We start from the raw sequence: 22,238 nt of genomic DNA, 5'->3' as shown, positions 1-22,238 counted from the left end.
TCACAAGGCACCTGGGTCTCAAGCATGATAGATATAAGACTTACAGGGTCATGGAAGTTTTTCTCCAAGTTTCTAGAAAAACCTCTAAATCCAGGCAATCTGTGGCACAGTTTGCTTCCTCCAAGGAGGCCCTTGATGACATTGCATGAAACTATGAAGTTGAGATGTTTACAAGTACTGTCAACTGAAAAAAAAAAAAAACAAGGAGGAGCAGCAGCAGCAGGAGGAGGAGGAGGGGAAGAAGAAGAAGAAGAAGAAGAAGAAGAAGAAGAAGAAGAAGAAGAAGAAGAAGAAGAAGAAGAAGAAGAAGAAGAAGAAGAAGAAGAAGAAGACCACCGACCCAAGCCTGTTGTAGTCCCAGATGCCAGGCAGGAAGCTGTAGAGTTTGATGTTTTTCCTGTTGTATATATTCTTGCTTTTGTCTGACCTTTCCTTAGTATGTCACCTATGTCTTCCCTTTAGGCCTGCAAATATTTACTTTGTGGCATCATGTATTGGGAGTATGTAACCTTTTCTTTTATCAGAGCTCATGGTTATATTTCAATGAGTTGCAGGAGAGACTTTGGACTTTCAAACATTATTGGAAGTGGTAAGGACTTTGGACACTTTGAAATAAGATTGAATGCATTTTGCATTATAAGATGGTTACAAGCCTACAAAGACCAGAGGTAGAGAAGATAATATTTGGATGTCAAATTTGGCAAAGGGTGAACTTGTGCTGGTTAACTTTGATGGCTGACTTTACAGGTTTTAGGATCAGCTTGGAGAGAAGCTTCCGGGGTGGGGGTGGGGGTGGGGGGAAGGGGAGGTTGCATTTCCTGATAGTATTAACTAAGGTAGGAAAAAGGCACGTCCTGAATGTGAGCAGCACTATTCAACAGGGTTGTCCTTGATTGAGGACAAGCATGAGAACAAGTCATCATTTCTCAGCCCTGTGTCAGCAGATGCAAAAGATCACTCCCCTCCTCTCTGCTACCAAGAGTTTCTTTCCATTATAGACTACAGCCTCAAACCATAGCTGAAATAAAGACTGCCTTTTTTATGTTGCTTTTTCTGTCAGGCATTTTATCACAGAGAGCAACAAGAACACTAGGAAAGATAAGTGAAGTGATCTTGAGACAACTCAAAGAATGAGGAGTGGTGAGTTCTGCTGATGTGTCACTGTGATAGTTTATACGTGAGGTTTAAGCAGCAAGATGTTTGATTTCCTGGGGCGAGTGGCTTCAAGCATGTCTCTGTGATTACTAACGGGTATCTTCGCTTAATATCTAACTATCACATTTAGTAAAATATCTCCTTTGCCATGATACAACAGCAGTCACTGTACTGTGGCTCTACCTTGAACACATCACCTTCATTCCATTAGCCTAAGTTCCACTAGTGAAATAGGATATAAGGACCTAGTAAACAGAATCACAGAATCAGAATGTGTGAGACTTATATTAACCACATTTATGTACATGAACCTTCATGTGGATTTATGTGGATTGCTTTAAAGTTAGTCAAGACCAATCTCATGGATGCATCACAAGACACTGAGTGATGGCAAAATCCATGGAGGAGTATGGAAAAATTAGAATTAAGAACTGATGTTAAAATACTGATGTTGAAACTACATGAATTGTTAGTCACAGTTATTTCTGCCTTAGAATGTTCTTTCACGACATGGCAGCCTGAGCCAAGAATAGATTACAAAAGAATCCAAATATTGCTAGTTGACAAGGAGACATGCCATCTCTGTGCAATGATGGGTTGGTTCATTCCCAGGCTGCCTCTAGAGGTGACTCTCATTTCTGGGTAACCCTTATAGGGAACAGGGTGTGGATCAGTGGTACAAACGCCTGATTTCCAAGATTTCTTAATAATATATCTTATCCTATATTAAAATATATCAATACTTTCATACTAATTCCATATCAAAATGATAATGTTTTATGTAGGTGAGTTGAATAAAGTGTAGTGTTAAAATTTGCAGTTTATCTTTAAGGGGAAGCACTGGACTGAGAGATACTTTGAAAGAATAAGAAATATAAATCTGAACATGAGAACGTAGAAGTTAGGAGGCCATGTCACATCTCTGAGAGTGAACTGAGAGCACCTGACCAGCAGAGAGTGTGGAGTGAGCCTGGTTCTTATGCTTGAAATGTTGCAGTTCTCTATTGAATATTCCTACACTTATTGCCAGTTTTAAGAAATACTGAGGGCTGGAGAGATGGCTCAGCGGTTAAGAGCACTGACTGCTCTTCCAAAGGTCCTGAGTTCAATTCCCAGCAACCACATGGTGGCTCACAACCATCCGTAATGAGAGATCTGATGCCCTCTTCTGGTGCGTCTAAAGACAGCTACAGTGTACTTACATATGATAAATAAATAAATCTTTAAAAAAAAAAAAAAAAGAAAAGAAATACTGAAAGCATTCCTAGAAAACTTCAGAATATAATATTCTTTTAAAAATTAAATTTATCTGTCAAAACAGTTTTAATCTTAATTCTTTCAATTTTTTGAAGTTATTGCAGTTTGAAGTTATATATTTTGAAGTTAATTATATCATTTTCCTGTTCCCTTTCTTCCACTTAGCCCTCCCATATATTCATCCTTGCTCTTTCAAATTTCTAGCCTCTTTTTCATTAATTAAATACATATTTGTACTGATATATTCCTATGTATGTAAATACCATCTGCTCTGTATATTGTTACTTGTATGTCTTCAGGGCTGTCCACTTGGTATTGGATAACAAATTGGCATTGGCCTTCTGGGGAAGACCGTTTCTCCCTCTCTCTATAGCCCTTTTTCCTAGCTCTTTGTGTAGTCCTGGGGTCTCTTGAGCTTTCCCCATGCACATTAGCATGTTTATTGCATCATCTTTGTTCAGCTCATAATGAGGCAGTCACATATAAAAAAAAAAAAAACATTAATAGGTGTAGTTCCTGGCATTCCTAGCAGATGCAATCTCACAATAATAGTCTGCCATAGCTGGAATTAGTTAACATTGAAGAGCAACTGCCTCACAGTTGTAATGTTTGGTTGGTCAGTCACAGCACCCAACAACTTCCTGATGTCTCCAAGAGGCTAACATTGAATTCTGCCTGACATTTGCTACTTTTCCACATGTCTCTCTCCTTCTTGAATTATACTTAGGAGGAGAAGAAAATATATATAATAGCCAGACAACATTGAGAAATGTGAGATTTAACTGTCATGGAGGGGAAAATTTATTTCCAGCCAACATCAGGTTAATGTATTTCCTTCCTTTAGAAAAATTTCTCATAACAGCAGAACAGTGTACCTGGGATGACTAACCAGATGCCATTCCCCCCCCCCCCCCAGGCATGCAGCTGCCCTATTGAATGAGATTTCAGAAGGATGACATACAGCCATCTCTTTTTTCTGGTGGCTGACCTTTCACAATCTTGATCGTGTCCTTTGAGGTGTGACAGTTTTCAACACAGCGGCACTCGCTTTGTCTATTTTTTCCTTTGTTATTTCTACTTCTGGCTCCCCAGCTAAGCCACCATCAGCTAACCTACAGTCACAAAATCCACACTTGTTATCTTCCAAAGGGTGCTTAGCTTGGCTTTGGTGTGCAGCTTTGTTCTATGGCACATACATATGCCAGCATCTCAATGGTGTTGGTGGAAAAGGCCATCATCCTTTCCCACTGATTTATCAGAAGTACACTGGTACTTTTGTCAAACATTAACCATGACATCAATGTACTTTCTACTCTCACTTCCATCCTGTGATTTGTACTTGTATCTTTCCGACAATATCGGTGAACTGACTCGGCTATTGTAGTCGGTGAGTATGTTTGAAATCACATGCATGAAGCCATATACAAATGTTCTTCAACAAAGAATAGTTTGGTCCTTTGGGCATTTTTGCAGCTTTCTTCACATTCCAGTCACTTCAAGCAGACTCACGACTGCATATGAGCAGGTTTTGAGGATTCACATTCACCTTAAATTCCGTGGAGGTACAACCAGTGCTGTTGCACAAATCAGTAGCTGATTTATTTTGATTGCTGAGTAGTCCAGCATAAGCATCTAGGAGCAACTTCCTCAGCAACTCCTGCTCTGACAGGCAGAGGGTGTTTTCCCCAGTGTACTGACAGGCAGGAGGGATCAGTTACAGCAGGACAAGATGCTGTATACCTGTAGTGCCAGCACTGAGAAGCTGAGGAAGACTGGAATCAAGGCTCTATCTTCAGGAAAGGAAATCAATAGTGTTCTGAATATCTCTAGGTAGGTCTTCATGAATTTCTATAGATAGGTCTTTATGAATATCCATATGTAGTTCTTCATGATTATATGATTATACACGTTGTTTCTCAGGGGTAAATGTCTAACTCTGTACTATCTAGTTCTTCTATTATAGTTCTAGTTTTGAAAGGAACTCTTAAATTGATATATATATAATTTTCCATTTTATATTCCCATTCACAGACTGTCCAGTGTTTTTTGTCTTCTTACCACTGCTCTGTATTTTAGCCATTCCAATCATTTAAAGTGATAGCGCTTCCTGATTTTAACTCATATTTACTAACCCTCAATGATTTGTAACTTCTTTATGTGCTTAATTTCCCATTGTATATCACCTTTGGTCAAATGAATTTTTATTTTTAAAATTTTTTTTTTTTTTTGGTTTTTCGAGACAGGGTTTCTCTGTATAGCCCTGGCTGTCCTGGAACTCACTTTGTAGACCAGGCTGGCCTCAAACTCAGAAATCCGCCTGCCTCTGCCTCCCGAGTGCTGGGATTAAAGGCGTTCGCCACCACACCCAGCTTTTATTTTTAAATTTTAATGAAAACACACAGAGGACCGATGTGATGACTCAGTGAATAAAGGAATTCATGTAAAGAAAGGGTACACACTTGTTGTTGTTCCCTTCTATACTGATAACACATACAAAAACAAACACACACAAGTTCAATATTTCTTATGATGATTACACTTAAAATTTTGTACCTTAGGACACTGAGAAAGCAATATCCAATTCTAAAATAGCTTTCTGTACATATGGGTGTTCCCCAGGTTGCTGCATCCACATAGTTCTGTCTACTAACTCTGGACAACAGAAGCATCCAAAGTAACCAACTAACCCTATGATCATTAAGGGTGCAAAATGGGCACTAGAGTGTTATATTTCTGAGCTCTGATGCTCAATATGTTAGTGGCAAGCAACATATCAGTGAGGTAGGTGTCTTTCAGCTAATAATACGTACATCTGGACATTTTTTTTTCTTTAAGTGTTCAATTGTATTTTATTTTATTTTATTAGGTATTTTCTTCATTTACATTTCCAGTACGATCCCAAAAGTCCCCAATACCCTCCTCCTACTCCCCTCGCCCCCACCCCCACTTCTTGGCCCTGGAATTCCCCGGTACTGAGGCATATAAAGTTTGCAAGACCAAGGGGCCTCTCTTTCCAGTGATGGCCAACTATGTCAACTTCTGATACATATACAGCTAGAGACACGAGCTCCGGGGGTATTGGTTAGTTCATATTGTTATTCCACCTATAGGGTTGCAGATCTTTTTAGCTCCTTGGGTACTTTCTCTAGCTCCTCCATTGGGGGCCCTGTGATCCATCCAATAGCTGACTGTGAGCATCTACTTCTGTGTTTGCTAGGCCCTGGCATAGCCTCACAAGAGACAGGTATATCTGGGTACTTTCAGCAAAATCTTGCTATGCAATGGTGTCAGCATTTGGAGGCTGATTATGGGATGGATCCCCGGATATGGCAGTCTTTAGATGGTCCATTCTTTCTTCTCAGCTCCAAACTTTGTCTCTGTAACTCCTTCCATGGGGGTTTTGTTCCCAATTCTAAGAAGGGACAAAGTGTCCACACTTTGGTCTTCATTCTTCTTGAGTTTCATGTGTTTTGCAAATTGTATTTTATATCTTGGGTATTCTAAGTTTCTGGGCTAATATCCACTTATCAATAAGTACATATCATTTGAGTTCTTTTGTGATTGGGTTACCTCACTCAGGATGATGCCCTCCGGGTCCATCCATTTGCCTAGGAATTTCATAAATTCATTCTTTTTAATAGCTGAGTAGTACTCCATTGTGTAAATGTACCACATTTTTTCTATCCATTCCTTTGTTCAGGAGCATCTGGGTTCTTTCCAGCTTCTGGCTATTATAAATAAGGCTGCTATGAACATAGTGGAGCGTGTGTCCTTCTTACTGGTTGGAATATCTTCTGGATATATGCCCAGGAGAGGTATTGCTGAATCCTCCAGTAGTACTATGTCCAATTTTCTGAGGAACTGCCAGACTTATTTCCAGGGTGGTTGTACAAGCTTGCAATCCCACCAACAATGGAGGAGTGTTCCTCTTTCTCAACATCCTCGCCAGCATCTGCTGTCACCTGAATTTTTGATCTTTGCCATTCTGACTGGTGTGAGGTGGAATCTCAGGGTTGTTTTGATTTGCATTTCCCTGATGATTAAGGATGATGAACATTTTTTTTTCAGGTGCTTCTCAGCTATTTGGTATTCCTCAGGTGAGAATTCTTTGATTAGCTCTGAGCTCCATTTTTTAACGGGGTTATTTGATTTTCTGGAGTCCACCTTCTTGAGTTCTTTAAATATATTGGATATTAATCCCCTATCTGATTTAGGATAGGTAAAGATCCTTTCCAAATCTGTTGGTGGCCTTTTTGTCTTATTGACGGTGTCTTTTGCCTTACAGAATGTTTGCAGTTTTATGAGGTCCCATTTGTTGATTCTCGATCTTACAGCACAAGCCATTGCTGTTCTATTCAGGAATTTTTCCCCTGTGCCCATATCTTCGAGGATTTTCCCCACTTTCTCCTTTATAAGTTTCACTGTCTCTGGTTTTATGTGGAGTTCCTTGATCCACTTAGATTTGGCCTTAGTACAAGGAGATAGGAAGAGCACCCACACATTGAAGTTGTGACACATCAGCTCTACCAGCACTTCAAAAGCCAACAACTTTTGGAAATTAAACCACTAGAGAAATTATGGTCATGCATTCTGATCAATCAACCAAGCAAGGGAGAAGACTTTTCTCACAATGCTGATATTTACCCAAGAGAAAACCAATAAGGAAATAAACTATTTTCAAAATAATTTTAGGGAAAGAATTAAAATGGTAATTTCTACATATTTTGTTTAACTTAATTACTTTTCCACAAAGAGATTATAGGGGCTGTAGTGATTATCTCAGTGGTTAAGATCAAATACTGCCCTTGCAGAAGACTCAAGTTCAATGCTCAGGACCTGAAAGATTTGGCTCACAACCACCTATATCTTTAGCTCTAGGGGGACATGACACCCTCTGACATCCCTCATGGGTACCAGGTTCTCTGATGGTTTGCAGATAAACATGCAACCAGAATACTTGTACATTGTTTTAAAAATGTTTTGAACATTTACTATCAATATTAATATATGATAATACATCTCCCTCTATATGTCTCATTGTTACTCATCCTTTACATTCACTGTAACCATCCTCCACAATTGTTCTATACTAGACACAGAATTAACTATGTCTTGTCTCACAACAAAGGAGTCTGATTCCTGGTACTTTATTCTAATTATTAACTAGTGTCAGAAGAGATAGATAGATAGATAGGTAGATAGATAGATAGATAGATAGATAGATAGATAGATAGATAGATTCTTTTTATAGACTAAAATTATTTTACTTCTATAAGCTATTTTCTCTCTGGAAATAGAGCAAATGTCAAGCATAGATAATCCCTCTCTGGAATGGAAGCCGTAAATGATTTTGTAAAATAGTTAACCAGGTTTTGAAAACAATAGTGTATAAGGGAAACTGACAGTGGAAGAAGCAGGAATGTTAATGGGATGTCCAACCTAGGATATTTGGGCCCTGTCATCTGTGCTGGCTTCCTCAGAGAGCCCGAGGATTCCAAGGCAAGGAACAAGACCAGGAGTAAGGCCAGGCTCTGGCAGAAGATAGGATTCCCGAGGCAAAGCCTTCAGCTGGAGCTCTCTTGAAGGACTATCTGAAATGGGACTCCTATTCTTCCTTGCCGGAGAAGGAATGTACGAGTAAAAGTGCTTTTCTAACTTAGGAATGTATACTCTGGAGCCTGAAATTTCAAAAATGTATTGACTTAAGTTAACACCATATGTATAACACATCTTCTCAGGCTTAAACTTTAAAGTGGTAGAAAAATGAGCTACTAACTAATGTGCCAACATGTGTGACTCAGGACAACATCCTGCTGAGTAAAAGAGGCCAGACACTAAACTAGGAAATTCTGGACCAGTCACCTAGCCTGTTGTGATACAAGTTAGCTCAATAATTACCATTGACTAGGGGATGGGAATCACTTGAAAAGATATGAAGATGGGTGCAAAAGTAGTTCAGTTCAATGCTTGCTTAGAAAGCATAAGGCCTCAATAAAAGCCATGAAGACATTCTTAGAAGAGTTCCTAGGAAACATTAATTCAAATTATCAAATGACTCAGCAACTAATTGTACAAATGTGTCTTACAGAGATGAATATTTTTGAAAAATTTTCAAGATAGAAGCCATTAAAAACTCAGTAAAGAAATGCAAAATTGAGTAGGAGATTAGGTAGAAAAGCCTGGTAGCATTTACAGCATGTCGACATATTGGAAAGAACAGCAGAAGCAGCTGGGTAGTGATAAACATGGCCTGTACAGATCACTCAGAATCATGCCATGTGTCTACAGATGCCCAAGCAACTCACAAGACTGCAGGAGAGTTGGCCATTCTCTGACTTTTCAATACAGAGAACAAGTACCCAAAGGGGATCTCTGTGTAAGTTTACCACACCAGAGACATGCACTTTCAAGTGCTGGGCACTAGCCATTTGTGCCATCAACAAACACTGCTAGTTATTAACTGATCTTTACATGAAATCATTTTTTAACTAAGTCTAGGAGGTCAGTGAAATTCCGTGCTGAATTTTGGATTCCTCTGAACTTATATCCAATTCTAAAGTGTGTCTGTCCCCTGATTCCACAGTCTGTCTGACTGAGACACTCTCAGATTTGCCAGGGATGCTTTATATTCAGTTTTAGAGAAAGGCAATAAAGCTTTTTAAATGTTTGTGAGCCATGTGTAAGTACTTGTAATTACTACATTTAAAATAAACCACAATAAATTCAATAGGCGCATTTCCATATTGACCTTTACTCAAAAGCTCTGTAAGTTAGCAGACACATCTGATAATTGATGTTTCCTTGTGGAAATGCTCATGCACTCAGTGTTTGGAGTCATCTAAACCAATCACCATCTGTTCTAGGAGAAATACAAGTACATTCAAAGCTAAGATCTTACCTTCTTCGTTAAAAGCCAAATCTTTAAATATTAAATAAAATCATGTGACAAACATCTCTAAAACATAGGCGTAATTCGTTGTATTGGTCTCCTTGTGGAGTGAACTTACCATTAACCTCTGAAACCTGTCAGTGTAGTCATCAGTAACAGTATCACCCTCTCCTTTATCAAAGTTACAAAAAGAAAAACCCCACGTACAAAATGGAAAACAAAATAAAACAAAATGTTATTTTGCAATGTTCTGTGTAATGAAGTCTAGAGTAAAAGCATCCTGATAGCCTAAGATGTATCTGTTACTGTTTTTCTCAGGTTGTTTAGTAATAGTGCCCCCAACAATAGGGCTGTACACTAGAAAGCAGAGCAAGTCCAGCCAGACCCATCCCAGGTGCAGATCCCCTTTGTACTCACAGCTAGAGAAGGTCAAAGGGCAGGCATGCGCATCCATAGGGAAGTTATGCAGTTGCAGCTGGCACTCTGCATTGATAGTGAGCCTGCAAAAGAGACCAGAGTCATTTGAGATCAGCAACAGCATAGCCCAGGCCTCCAAGGTAGGTGAGCCATCACACAGCAGGCTTGGGGGACAGTAATGCCAGGACAGTGTTGTCTCATGCCAGGACACAATGTTGCCCTCACTTTGCTTCACTTTGTTTTCTTTTTTTATTTTTTCCAAAGAATTCAGAACTTTATTTTTGAAAAATTTTATTGCATTATTTTATTTTTTTTACATTCCAAAAGTTACCCCCTTCCTGGTCGCCCCCTCGCCAGTTCTCTTCCCCATCCCCCCACCCCCCCCTCTTAGAGAGTGCTCCACCACCAGCTGGCATACTCCCACCTCATCCCCACCAGCATCTCTTTTCCCTGGGGAATCAAGTTTTCACAGGATTAATCTCATCCTCTCCTACTAAGCAGTCCTCTGCTCCACATGAGCCTGGGGCCATGGACCAGCCAATGTGAGCTCCTGGGAGTTTTGAGGAGTTCAGGTTAGTTGATGCTGTTCTTCTTATGGGAGGATGCAACCCCCCTCAGCTCCTCTAATCCTTTTCCTAACTCTTCTGTATGGGTCCCTGACCTCAATCCAATGGTTGGCTGTAAGTATCTGTGTTTGTCTCAGTCATCTGCTGGTAGACCCTGTCAGAGGACAGGTATGTCAGGATCCTGTCTGCAGGCACAATAAGGCATTAGTAAGAGTTTCAGGGTTTGGTGTGCGCACATGGAATATGATATTCTGATTTGTTTGTAACTGTAGATAGTAGAGGAAATTCTAGTAAAACTCAAACGGTGCCTAGAAACACAAGCCAAGTCACAGTGGAGAAAAAACGGTGGCTGCTGTTGTTTCTAAGTCACTGGTTCAATTTGTTCTAATAAGAACCTTCCCCTTCTGCTTGAAACTAGTATGTTGGTTCACACATGTATTAAGCCAAACCCATCAATTTCTATGACATTTCTTTCTTGGGCACCTCTTGCCATTGCCCCAGGCAGGTGGCAGCTGTACTATATGAACACATTTTATGTTCCCTGTGTGACAACATTCTTATAATCTAAGACCAGCCAGGCTCAGTAGTGCTTTGCTCAGGACCAGCCAGGCTCAGTAGTGTTTTGCTCAGGACCAGCCAGGCTTAATACTGTTTTGCTCAGGAATCAGCTTCTTTTCTGAGCCTCCTTCCTAGCCCTTTATGATTGATGAGAAGCCTGCTAAAATTTTCATCTTTCTCAGCCCATTACATCACCAAACTTCCCTGCTGTGGCTCTTTATTGTTCTTTCTGTTGGTCCCTGTTTGGAAATTTACTTCCCTTGTACTTTGATATTGCCTCCATATTTTGATGTTGGTATGTGTCTACTGGTGCTATGGAAACTTTAGTGTTAGGAATCACAATTTCTCTTCAGTGCCATGATGTCTCATAATTAAAAATCTCTATAATGAATATGGAATGAAGGAGAACTTTAGAAGCTACAAAGAAGGCCTAAGGGAGCTTGGGAAAAGCAGTATGTGTCAAAGGAAGCTGGTCTCCCATAACCTATTGTCAATCTGAAAGGTCTTTGAGCCTTGGAAAAGAGACAGACAGGTACATAGGCCTGAAACCTGTAACAGGGTAAGTGAACTGATCATCTTTGTCCTGGTCCCTTTGCCTTCTTTTTAGGAAGCAGACCTTTCATGTGTGGTTCTGAGTTCAAAGGAGAGATCTTTTTGAGGTCCCTCTTTCCTTAGCTCCTATGACCTAACTTGCAGAAGAGTCATGTTTGTCTAGATAAAGGGATTAATCTCTTTTGAAGTCAAGGTCCCAGGAAGTCCACATAGACATTCAAAAAGGAGTGGGAGAAAGCAATCTGCAGAGAACATCTGCACAGCAGGGAGTTCCTATCTTGGGTTTTACTGTAGGCCTTTGTGTCCCATGAAAGGATTTTGGATCCCTGAACCTAGGAAGATGAATATTTGAGACAGAAAGGTTCCTTGTTTTTCATAAGTCCAGCCTTGAGTGGATCTATTCCCCTTTGCTTGTGTTTCCTGGGTTTTTGGTATAGCAGCAGGAAATATTATCTTAGATTTCATAATAGGCAGTTTAAAGAACCAAGAGAGATATATGGCATTTTACCTTAATGTGTAAAGGATTTTCCCATCATTCCAGATTCTGAGGAGCTGGTTGGGTGTGGTGATCCAGTGAGCCTCCGCTGTTTTAGAATTTCGAAAGATGGTGTCTGGAATCCATATCAAGCCCACCATGTTGCTGTTCAGAGTTAGTATTTTCATTGTGCTGTTGAATCGAAGGCGACTGTCTGTCCAGGTTTGAGCAAAAAATATATCAATTTGGTATTCCTGAAATAGAGAAAAGATACTTTCCCTTAATCTATAATCAATCTGAACAGGTGCCCTGGAATCTGAAACATATGAGATGTTAACGGGGTAGGTGAATCAATGACCTTTGTTCTGCTCCTGATTCCTTTCCTTCTTGTAGGAAGGCATCCCTTTTACACAGGCTTCTGAGTTCTAAGGAGAGTGAATTTTAATATGCTTGTTGTCTTTGTCAAAAGTTTAGTTTTCCTTCATGTTCTCACTCCCTCACTTCTTCCTTTGTAACTGATACACCATGTACCTTAATATATTCACATTCCCCAAACACTAATCGATATCAGCAAAGCGTGTGATGAAATCATTGATGCATCCTTTTATCATACTTAAACTGCAGTAAAAATACATCCTGGTGACAATTGAGGAGAGAGCAGCAGACACTTCAGGGCATGATGCAGAGCCTATGCAAATCTAAGCTGTGACAAGGAGTACAATAACTCAGAGCCAATGTACTACACAATGAGGAAAATAATGTCCCCTTCTTAAATGTGTAAAGAATAAATGAAAGGATGAAATGGAAACCTGAATGCTGAGCAAAGAGAAGGGGTAATTTATTTCTACTAGCTCATAAAACAACACATTATTCAACAGTCTTCCCAAATAACACACCTGAAACAAAAAGGAAAAAAGAAGAGGAAAAGGAGAAGGAGAAGGAGAAGGAGAAGGAGAAGGAAAAGGAGGAAGAAAGAGGAGGAAAAGGAAGAGGAAGAGAAGGATATAAAAAAGAAGAGGAGGAGGAGGAAGAAGAAGAGGAGGGAAGGAGGAGAAGGAGGAGAAAGAAATAAAGCTCACAAAACTGTAGTGAAAAGCCACAGAAGGCTTGTGTGTGGTGGGGGGTGGTTAGGTCATACAGGCAAAGACCCACTGCTGGAGATGTTGTTTCAGGGTTACAGGCCCAATATGACTTAGCTGCGATGATCAGAGTGTTGGGACAAGGCTGAAAGCACCACAGAACACCAGGTATGTCTCTACCTGCTCTGTCTCAGAGGATGCTTTCCAACCACAATGTGAAGAATCACCACAGGTCTAGGGTTGATCTCAAAAGCTTGATATCTTTCACATTTTCCATTATGTATTAGATATTATAATTTTGGTGCTTTTACAGAACATGAACTCAGTAGCTCTTGGTGAACCAGGTAATTCTCCTTTTGATTGAGCTTCCAGGTAAAGGCCTCTGTGGTTCACCTAGTGTTTTGTTAACTAATGTTTTCCTTACCACTGCTTTATTACATTGGCCTTGTAGCTCTCAGAGAAGCAGCACTTACAAGCATGAAAGTTGTTGTCGAGAGCTTGTTTTCTAGTCAAATAAGACAGCTCTTATGTAAAAAAAAGAATATGGTGTGTTTTAGGGTTGCAATCACACACACACACACACACACACGGGAGGGGAGTATAGAGTGGGAGGGTAAGAGAGAGAGAGAGAGAGAGACAGAGACAGAGACAGAGACAGAGACAGAGACAGAGACAGAGAGAAAGATATCCTGCCAATAATCAGCTCTGGCAGGTACGGGGTGGTTAAACTGAGGCAGGCAGCTGATGGGGTGGTCAGTGCTTAAAGCCAGTAATGGGGGTTGGTCCAGATACTGAGGTGGGCTGCTGCCCATAGCAGCCAGTGATTAGATAAATTACTCAGCAGACTTTTCTCTGAGGGAGTAAAGCTTAATTTACTGGGGTTGGTACTCCTGTGGCCAATGAAAAACTGAACTGGTTTAAGGATGGTGAGAAAGAAAAAGGAAAGAGAGAAAAGAAATCATATATACACATACACACTGAGTGGATGAAGCAAAAGTCAGACTTCAATAACTTCATACATAAAAATACATACATATACACATACATACATTCATGCAGACATCCAGACAGACATCCAGACATCCACATATTGCATGGTTAGGGCAAAGCTCTATCAAGAAGGCTGCAAGCATTTCACACTTACACATATGTGCAAATACAAATATGCATATATAAACACATACCTGATGAGTGAATGGAGTAAAGTTCCAACAACCAGACTATGCATTTCACACATACACGTACACTCACAACTGGTGGATGGAGAAAACTCCAACACACACCCAGACAAGCTTTACATATGTATATACATATGGATTTGATGGATGGAAAAATGTTCCAACACAGTCTCATACAAACTTTAGACGTATACATACATACACATAGTTGATGGGTGGAAGGAACAATGTTCCAACAACTTTATTCTTTCTCTCATGGCATATATATCCTATCAAAATCTTTCTTTTTTTTCACTTTTTTTATTACGTATTTTCCTCAATTACATTTCCAATGCTATCCCAAAAGCCCCCCATACCCTCTCCCCCAATTCCTTACCCACCCATTCCCAGTTTTTGGCCCACAGAGGAATGGATACAAAAAATGTGGTACATTTACACAATGGAGTACTACTCAGCTATTAAAAAGAATGAATTTATGAAATTCCTAGCCAAATGGATGGACCTGGAGGGCATCATCCTGAGTGAGGTAACACAATCACAAAAGAACTCAAATGATATGTACTCACTGATAAGTGGATATTAGCCCAGAAACTTAGTATAGCGAGATATAAGATACAATTTGCAAAACACATGAAACTGAAGAAGAATGAAGACCAAAGTGTGGACACTTTGCCCCTTCTTAGAATTGGGAACAAAACACCCATGGAAGGAGTTACAGAGACAAAGTTTGGAGCTGAGACAAAATCTTTCAAATAGTATAAAATTACAATGTGATTACACTTTAGTTTTCTTTTAGTAAATGACTATGAAAAAACAGTATGTTCCCCAATACCTTTACAAGAAATATCATTATGTATTACAAAGAAATCAAATTATTCCCAAGAAACCTACAATCATTTGTTGCTAAGCAACTTGTTATAGATTGACAAAGTGTAAGCAAGCAAGGTAGTCTTAGCCAGTTTCTCTTACTGGCATCAGCAATTTGTGATTATAACTAAACTAATAATTTCTTATTATCTAATTTAAAAAGTAATCTTATAAGGATCTTGAAAGAATCACAAATCTATACTTTTATATAAAAATCAATCATGTCTACTTTAAATCCTCATAATGCATATCTACTCAACTGCAATTCTTATTAAATCATATCAGGAATCTGTGGACAAAACTGGGTATAAGAAGCCAATCATCATCAGTTCAGCCTCTGTAAGAGTCATATCAGCCACTGCTGTCATTGTTCTTGTTCCCTGACCATAAAAAGTCCCTAGTTTAACTACCAATATTGTGCCTTTCTGAACTTCAAATTCTTCCCCAAGATATTCTACATCAGTGCCAGTAAGAAAAACATCTTAACTAGCTTCATTAACAATTTTATTTTTCCAAATGCTTTCTAAGGGTGATGGTCATAGCTGACAACTTTACATCTTTAAGGTCTTTCCTAGGGTGGTGATTGAATCATTAATCTGCTCCAACAACAATGCTTGAAAGAGATCAAGCATTATTATTGTGAGTTCCAGTGATACTTCCCAGTGAATGGCTGGAAGTCTCATTAGTGTTTTCATACAATTCTTAAATTAAGAGGGAAGTGAGAAAGCAAAGGAGAACTTCATAGCAGCTTGAAGTCCTCAAGATATGTAGATCTTGGGCTATGCCTCAACTGAGGTGCACACATCATGGTTGTGCTAACCAGTGGGCCACATTCCATGAGTTTTAAAGCCTTTGTCTTTCCTCCTACATGATCCGGGGTAATATTCTGTTCAGGGAAAACTGAAAGCTTCTGTATATTCACAAAAAGTTCATGTTTTGAAATTTTTCATTTGAGAGTCTTGTGTCTGGAGCATAATTAGGATTAGCCTTGAAGTCTTGAAGGGAGGGGATCCATCATGGCATTCATGAGTTTTCAAGAAGATGGGCTGTTTAAATGGCTCAGCAGGAAAAGTTCTTGCTGTACAAGCCTGAAGATTTAAGATCAATCTCAAGTAACCCATAGTAAAAGGAGAAACTGCACTCCTGAAAGTTATCTTTCGACTGCCACAGATACACTGTGTTCCATGAGGGCCCACATTCATGCAGAGGGGGGGGGGAGAGAAAATGGGGAGTGGGGGAGAGAGGGAAGGAGGGAGAGGAAGGAAGAAGGAGAAGAGAGAAGGAATATAATAATAGAAAATTATTATATATGTATATAAATACACATTTATATATTTTTGTATCTTTGTTGAGCCACATAATTGGTAATTAAGAGAACAGAGACAGAAGGCAGCAGGCTCTGCCTCACCATGTGGTGCCTGCCTTCTCTGTACTGTGTCAAAACTCAACAGTAAGACAGCATGCACTTGAGCATCCAGATTCCAGAAATATGGCCTGAATGAACTTCTATTACCTATACATAATACATTTTGTGTTATGTCTGTTTAGAAACATGCACCAGGACAGAGTACTGTTCAGGCCTTCCATCAGAAAAGGGGGGGTTAAGAGCAAAGAAGCTGAATTTTATGTGAGCATTTGAGCAGCTATGGGGAGAAAGTTGATAAGGAAACTCACCCAGAAGACTCAATTCAATGAGGTCTAACAATCTATCAGAGACTTTGTGATATCTCAGCAAACAGAAGGTCATTCTAAAATGTCTCTGAGTCTCCCATACATCTTCCAAACATTCTCTTATGGATTAATGTTTGATGCTTCCAAAATGCATGTTTGTTGATCTTAAACTCAGAAGTACACAAGGCAGAATATGAGATGGAAGTAACTCAAAAAGTGTGTGTGTGTGTGTTGGTGTGTTATTCCTTTTAAATATTCTCTCATGTCCTGAATGACACAAAAACAAGGTTCAAAAAATGAGACTAAAAAAATGGATTGCTGCATATAGAATTCAAATAAATTCACACATATCACCTGTACTGGCTAATTTTGTGTTAACTTGACACAGCTGGAGCTATCACAGAGAAAGCAGCTTTGAAAGATCCTGGCAGAATGTAAAAGGTCATAGAAGCCCTGAAATTGGTAAAATAGATTTTATTGTTAGTAGAACTGGCTTCACTGATTTAGAAAAATAAAGGTGCACAATGCTATGGCCACTCCTTGAACCTGTGTGTCTGCCAATGTTCTGACCAGGTGTGTGCCCATTGCTGCACCTTCATTAGATTCTTTCCTTGTTTCCCTCCCATACCCATTTCTTGAGGAATCAATCATTTTAGAATAGATATTGTTTAGATCTGGAAATCCCCTACTCCTCCCTTCTCCTTTCCCCCCTGAGGGCCTATAAAAACTGGGACCTCTTTCCCCTCGAGGTCGACTCCTCTACCCCTGCATGGGATATGAGTTGTCCCCAGAGCTCTGGCTTTCCCCAAATAAAGCCTCATGTGGTTTGCAACAAGCTCGGTCTGTCGTGAGTTCTTAGGTGTCTGCTATTGTCCTGAGGCCTGAGCGAGGGGCTCATTTCGGAGTCTTTCAGCTTCAGTTGAGGAAATGCCTCCATGAAATCCAACTGTAAGGCATTTTCTCAATTAGTGATCAAGGGGGAAGGCCTCTTGTGGGTGGGACCATCTCTGGGCTTGTAGTCTTGGTTCTATAAGAGAGCAGGCTGAGCAAGCCATGTGAAGCAAGCCAGTAAGGAACATCCCTCCATGGCCTCTGCATCAGCTCCTGCTTTCTGACCTGCTTGAGTTCCAGTCCTGACTTCCTTAGTGATGAACAGTAGTATTGAAGTGTAAGCTGAATAAACCCTTTCCTCCCCAACTTGTTTCTTGGTCATGATATTTGTGCAGGAATAGAAACCCTGAATAAGACATCACCCAACACCAAATTCAACTCCAAATGTATCAAAGACATCAGAATAAGGTCAGATCCACTGAGTCTGATGAAGGATGGGATGGTGAATAGTCTTAAACTCATTGGCACAGGAAAAGAATTTCTGAACAGAACACCAATAACACAGAGACTAAAAACAGCAATTAATAAATGGGGCCTCACCTGGTATGGTGGCACATGCCATTAATCCAGGCACTTGAAAGGCAAAGGCAGGCAAATCTCTGAGTTCAAGATGAACTTGGTCTACAAAACAAGTTCTAGGACAGTTATGTCTACACAAAGAATCCCTGTCTCATAAACCAGATGAAACAAAACTAACAAAGCAAGCAAACAAGCAAGCAAAGAACTCATATAAATGGAACCTCATGAAATGGAAAATCTTCACCATAAAAAAAACATTGTCATTCTGACAAAGTGGCAGAGTATAAAATGGAAAAAAGATTTTTGCCAATTAGACATCTTGTACAGGATTAATATCCAAAATATGTATAAAACTAAACAAGGTGACATCAAGAAAAAGAAATAACACAAGTTAAACTTGGGTTCAGATTTAAGCAAAGAAATCTCAAACAGGAAACTCAAATGACTGAGAAATACTTAAAGAAATGTTCAACATCCTTAGTCATCAGGAAAATGAAAATCAAAACTACTCTGAGCCAGGCGGTGGTGGTGCACGCCTTTAATTCCAGCACTTAGGAGGCAGAGGCAGGCAGATTTCTGAGTTCGAGGCAAGCCTGGTCTACAAAGTGAATTCCAGGACAGCCAGGGCTATACAGAGGAACTCTCTCTCGGGGAAAAAAAAAAAGGAAAAAAAAACCCTACTCTGAGATTTCATTTTACATTGGTTAGAAGGGCCAAGATCAATAAAACAAATGAGCAGGAGAAGATGTGGGTCAAGGAAAGCACTCATCATTTGTTAGTAGGAGTGGAAATGTGTACTGCCACTATGGAAATCAATGTTCCTCGGGAAGCTGGGAAACAATTTATTTCAAGATCCATCTGTAATACTCTTGGGCATATACCCAAAGGATGCTTCACCCTATTACAGAGACACTTGTTCAACCATATTCATTGATGCTGTATTCATAATAGCCTGAAGTTAAAAACAACCTAGATGTTTGTCAGTGGATGAATAGATAAAGAAAATGTGGTGCATTTATGCAATGGGATATTATTCAACAGTTAAAAAATAAAGTCATGAAATTCATAAGTAAATGAATGAAGCTAGAAAAAATATTCTGAATGAGGTAACTCAGATACAGAGAGACAAATATGGTATATACTCACATATATTGTGATGCTAGCAATTAAGCCATTGATAAGCAAACTACAATTCATATAACCACAGAGGTTGTGTATAGAATAAGGGACTAAGATAGAGGTGGGAAAAATAGAATCAGTAGTTCACAAACTTCTTAGGGTTTCAATCCCTTAGTACATTTCATCATGCTGTGGTGAACATGATGCAAATAAAATTATTTTTGTTCTTACTTTATAACTATAATTTAGCCAACTTTACATCACATAAATATCTGCTTTCTAGTGGTCTTAGCTGACTCCTGTGAAAGGACTGCTTGACCCATAAAGAAGTCATGACCCACAGGTTGAGAACCATTTGAAGTTTTAGTTATGGATGGATTGGAGATTGTATGAAATGAAAAGTTCAAACGTGGAAATGGAGGGAACACAGAATTGAGGAAGGGAATATGTGGGAAAATAGCTAAAAATAAGGGCCATGTCAGTGGTCATATGGAAATCTAATACAGTAGAAGCTTTCTAAAATATATACATATAAAAATGCAAACTAAATGAAATCACCAAATAACAGAGAAGACAGAGTCCCAACTGAACATTTCTCATCACAAGAAATGAAGCTTCTAGTACCAGGAAGGGGATAACATCTGACTGTGTTCTCAGCCAAAGGAGTCCAATGGGAAGTCTCAAACAACCCAGATGATGGAAATTGGTTCTCTCCACAAATTGATGGTGTGGCTCGATAGTTGAAGACAACACCTACACAATTTGTGGAGCACATAGAAGTCAAGCTGGTGCCTACCTAGGGCCTCCATCGCTACTAATTATTGTTCCTGGTACTGAAAGGAGGAAAGTAAACACCAATCTATGAAATCTTCAATCTACATTGGTGGCATGTCTGTACACTGATACACTAGTGGCACAAAGCTTGTGGGAGTAGCCAACCAATACTTGATTTGAGTTGAAGCCCACCCTAGGAGATGAAATACATATCTAATACTGTTTGGGTGGCCAAGACCCTGTGACAAGATAGGTCATGAACCTAGGGTAAAAACAAATACTACTCTTCTGCTAAAAGACCATAGGAATAAAATGCCTCCTAATGACATTTTGCTACACACATAGATTCATACCTTGTTCATCCGTCATCAGAGATGTTTATGGGAACAAATATAGAGATATTCAGGCAGACAATATGCAGAGAGTGAGAGACCTTAGAACACTCAGCCCTAAACAATACATCTTCATCAAATCCATTCCCTCAGAGTTCAATGAACCCTGAGGAAGAGGAGGCAGAGAGAATGCAAGATCTGGAGGGGATGGAGGACAGGGAAGAATCAAGGCCTTTTCTACACAACAGGGATGGTGCTCCTATGAACTCAGAGTCCATGGCAGCATGCACAGTGTCTGCAACATATGTCATCCTCGAGCTGAAAGAAAAGTGGAAACAAGCTCCCACCCCTAGCACAAAGCTTATCTCCAGTTGATAAATTCATCAAATGAAAAATTAATTTTCTCCAAATGAGTCTCACTGGAGAAACAAACCACTCTTTAGGGTAGGCTCCAAGCTCAGCAGTAGGTGGCCAGAAAGAAATAAAATTAATAGCATCATGTCTTTGTCTCATAATGTTGAATCAGAGCAATTATTTTTATTTATCTTACAGGTCCTTTGCATGTATATTATGGCTTCTGATTTGTTCTTTTTATTGATTCCCATTTGTGTGAACATGTTTGTCTCTGCATCAAGATGCATTTCTTGAGCTTTCTAAAATTTTTTCAAGTTTGTTGTTGTTGTTTTCCTATTCCAATTCGATTTTATTTTATTTTATTTTATTTTATTTATTCCTTAGATACCTGTTTGGTCTCTAATGAGAGACAGAAACGGGTGGAATTGGATGGAAAGGGAGGGGTGGAGGAACTGGGAAAAGTCGGGGGAGGGGAACTGTAACCAGAATATTATATGGAAAAACATTTTTTATATTAGAAAAACAATAAAAAATGACTGACATGGGGCTCATGAACGTGGGAGTAAAAGCTAGGAGCTTGGTGATGAGGATGGGTTTAAGCACTTCTGTGACAAGGCAGAATTAATGCCTAATGAGCATGTAGCTCTTTGAGCAGAGGTAGGAAAGGTTAATCAGCACATATTGAGTGCTGTGGCTGTGCTTAGACACTTATCATGGGAAAAGAATTACCTCGGAACAGAATCAGGGAATTGGAAAGCACTTGTGAAAAGAGAAAAGAGAAAGCTAGCACAGAGCCAGGACTGCCAGACATCAGCAACAACCCTGACTCCATCAGGACAGAATCATCAGTTACCCCTGCTGAGCATCCAGAGCCTGAGCATCAGTTACATACAGATAGCACATGCACCTCTGAACCACCCCCACCTCCCCACAGTTGTCTCAGAGGCCCTCTGAAATATCTCAAGGAAAGGCGACTTAAGTGAAGTGTGATTTCTCTACTGAGAGACAGCACAGCCATGGTTCCTGTGGAGTCAGCCCTCTTTATTTGAAGCTCCTAATCTAGAAATCTGACTGAGCATGGTGTAAAGAAAATATTGACGAACATATACAGAGTTTCTGTCACTGTTCCCTAGATGATAAAACATAACTACCTAGGCAGCATCTGCAACTCATCAGTATTATGAGTCACTCAGACGTGGTTAAAAGTACATGGGAGGACTGCATAGGCTGTATGCAAGTGTTAGAGAATTTTACACGAGGGACAAGTATCTCTGGACTTGGGTATGTAAAGTGTTTGTTTATATATAATTATATATTACTGAGGGGAGGCTATGTATAACTTTCAATGAAAAAAAGTGAAAAATTAAGGGTCCTGGGGAGGTAACAGCAAGCACATACATGTCATCTCGGTGCCATATAGTGGAAAAACCTGTGACCATGGCTGGGCATGGGTAGGATTAGCTTTACCTTTACATTCTCATCCAGGCAGACAGCAGCCTGGAAACAATGCTTCAGATTCTGAAGGAAGATGACTTTCCACTCTCCAAATTGCAATAATCAAATGAGTTAGTGAAGAAAAAAAAAA

At 39.7% G+C, this 22,238-nt stretch overlaps 1 protein-coding gene across 2 annotated transcripts in view; it reads right to left on the bottom strand.

The window, feature by feature from the left end:
* Gabrg3 (gamma-aminobutyric acid type A receptor subunit gamma3) overlaps positions 1–22,238 on the bottom strand; it is a 657,289-nt gene that overhangs the window by 253,298 nt on the left and 381,753 nt on the right. For both annotated transcript variants that reach the window (XM_029479966.2, XM_021166877.3), the window contains exons 4-5: positions 11,903–12,123; positions 9,719–9,801 (exon numbers count right to left, since the gene is read on the bottom strand). In XM_029479966.2, coding sequence (XP_029335826.1) covers positions 9,719–9,801; positions 11,903–12,123 — 304 coding nt within the window. The remainder of the gene's footprint in view (positions 1–9,718; positions 9,802–11,902; positions 12,124–22,238) is intronic.

The sequence above is a fragment of the Mus caroli genome, unplaced genomic scaffold (assembly GCF_978045245.1).
Source record: "Mus caroli unplaced genomic scaffold, Mus_caroli_1 scaffold_8, whole genome shotgun sequence".
NCBI lineage: Eukaryota > Metazoa > Chordata > Mammalia > Rodentia > Muridae > Mus > Mus caroli.
The sequence above is the reverse complement of the archived record's forward strand: the minus strand, read 5'-3'. Positions and strand labels throughout refer to the sequence as shown.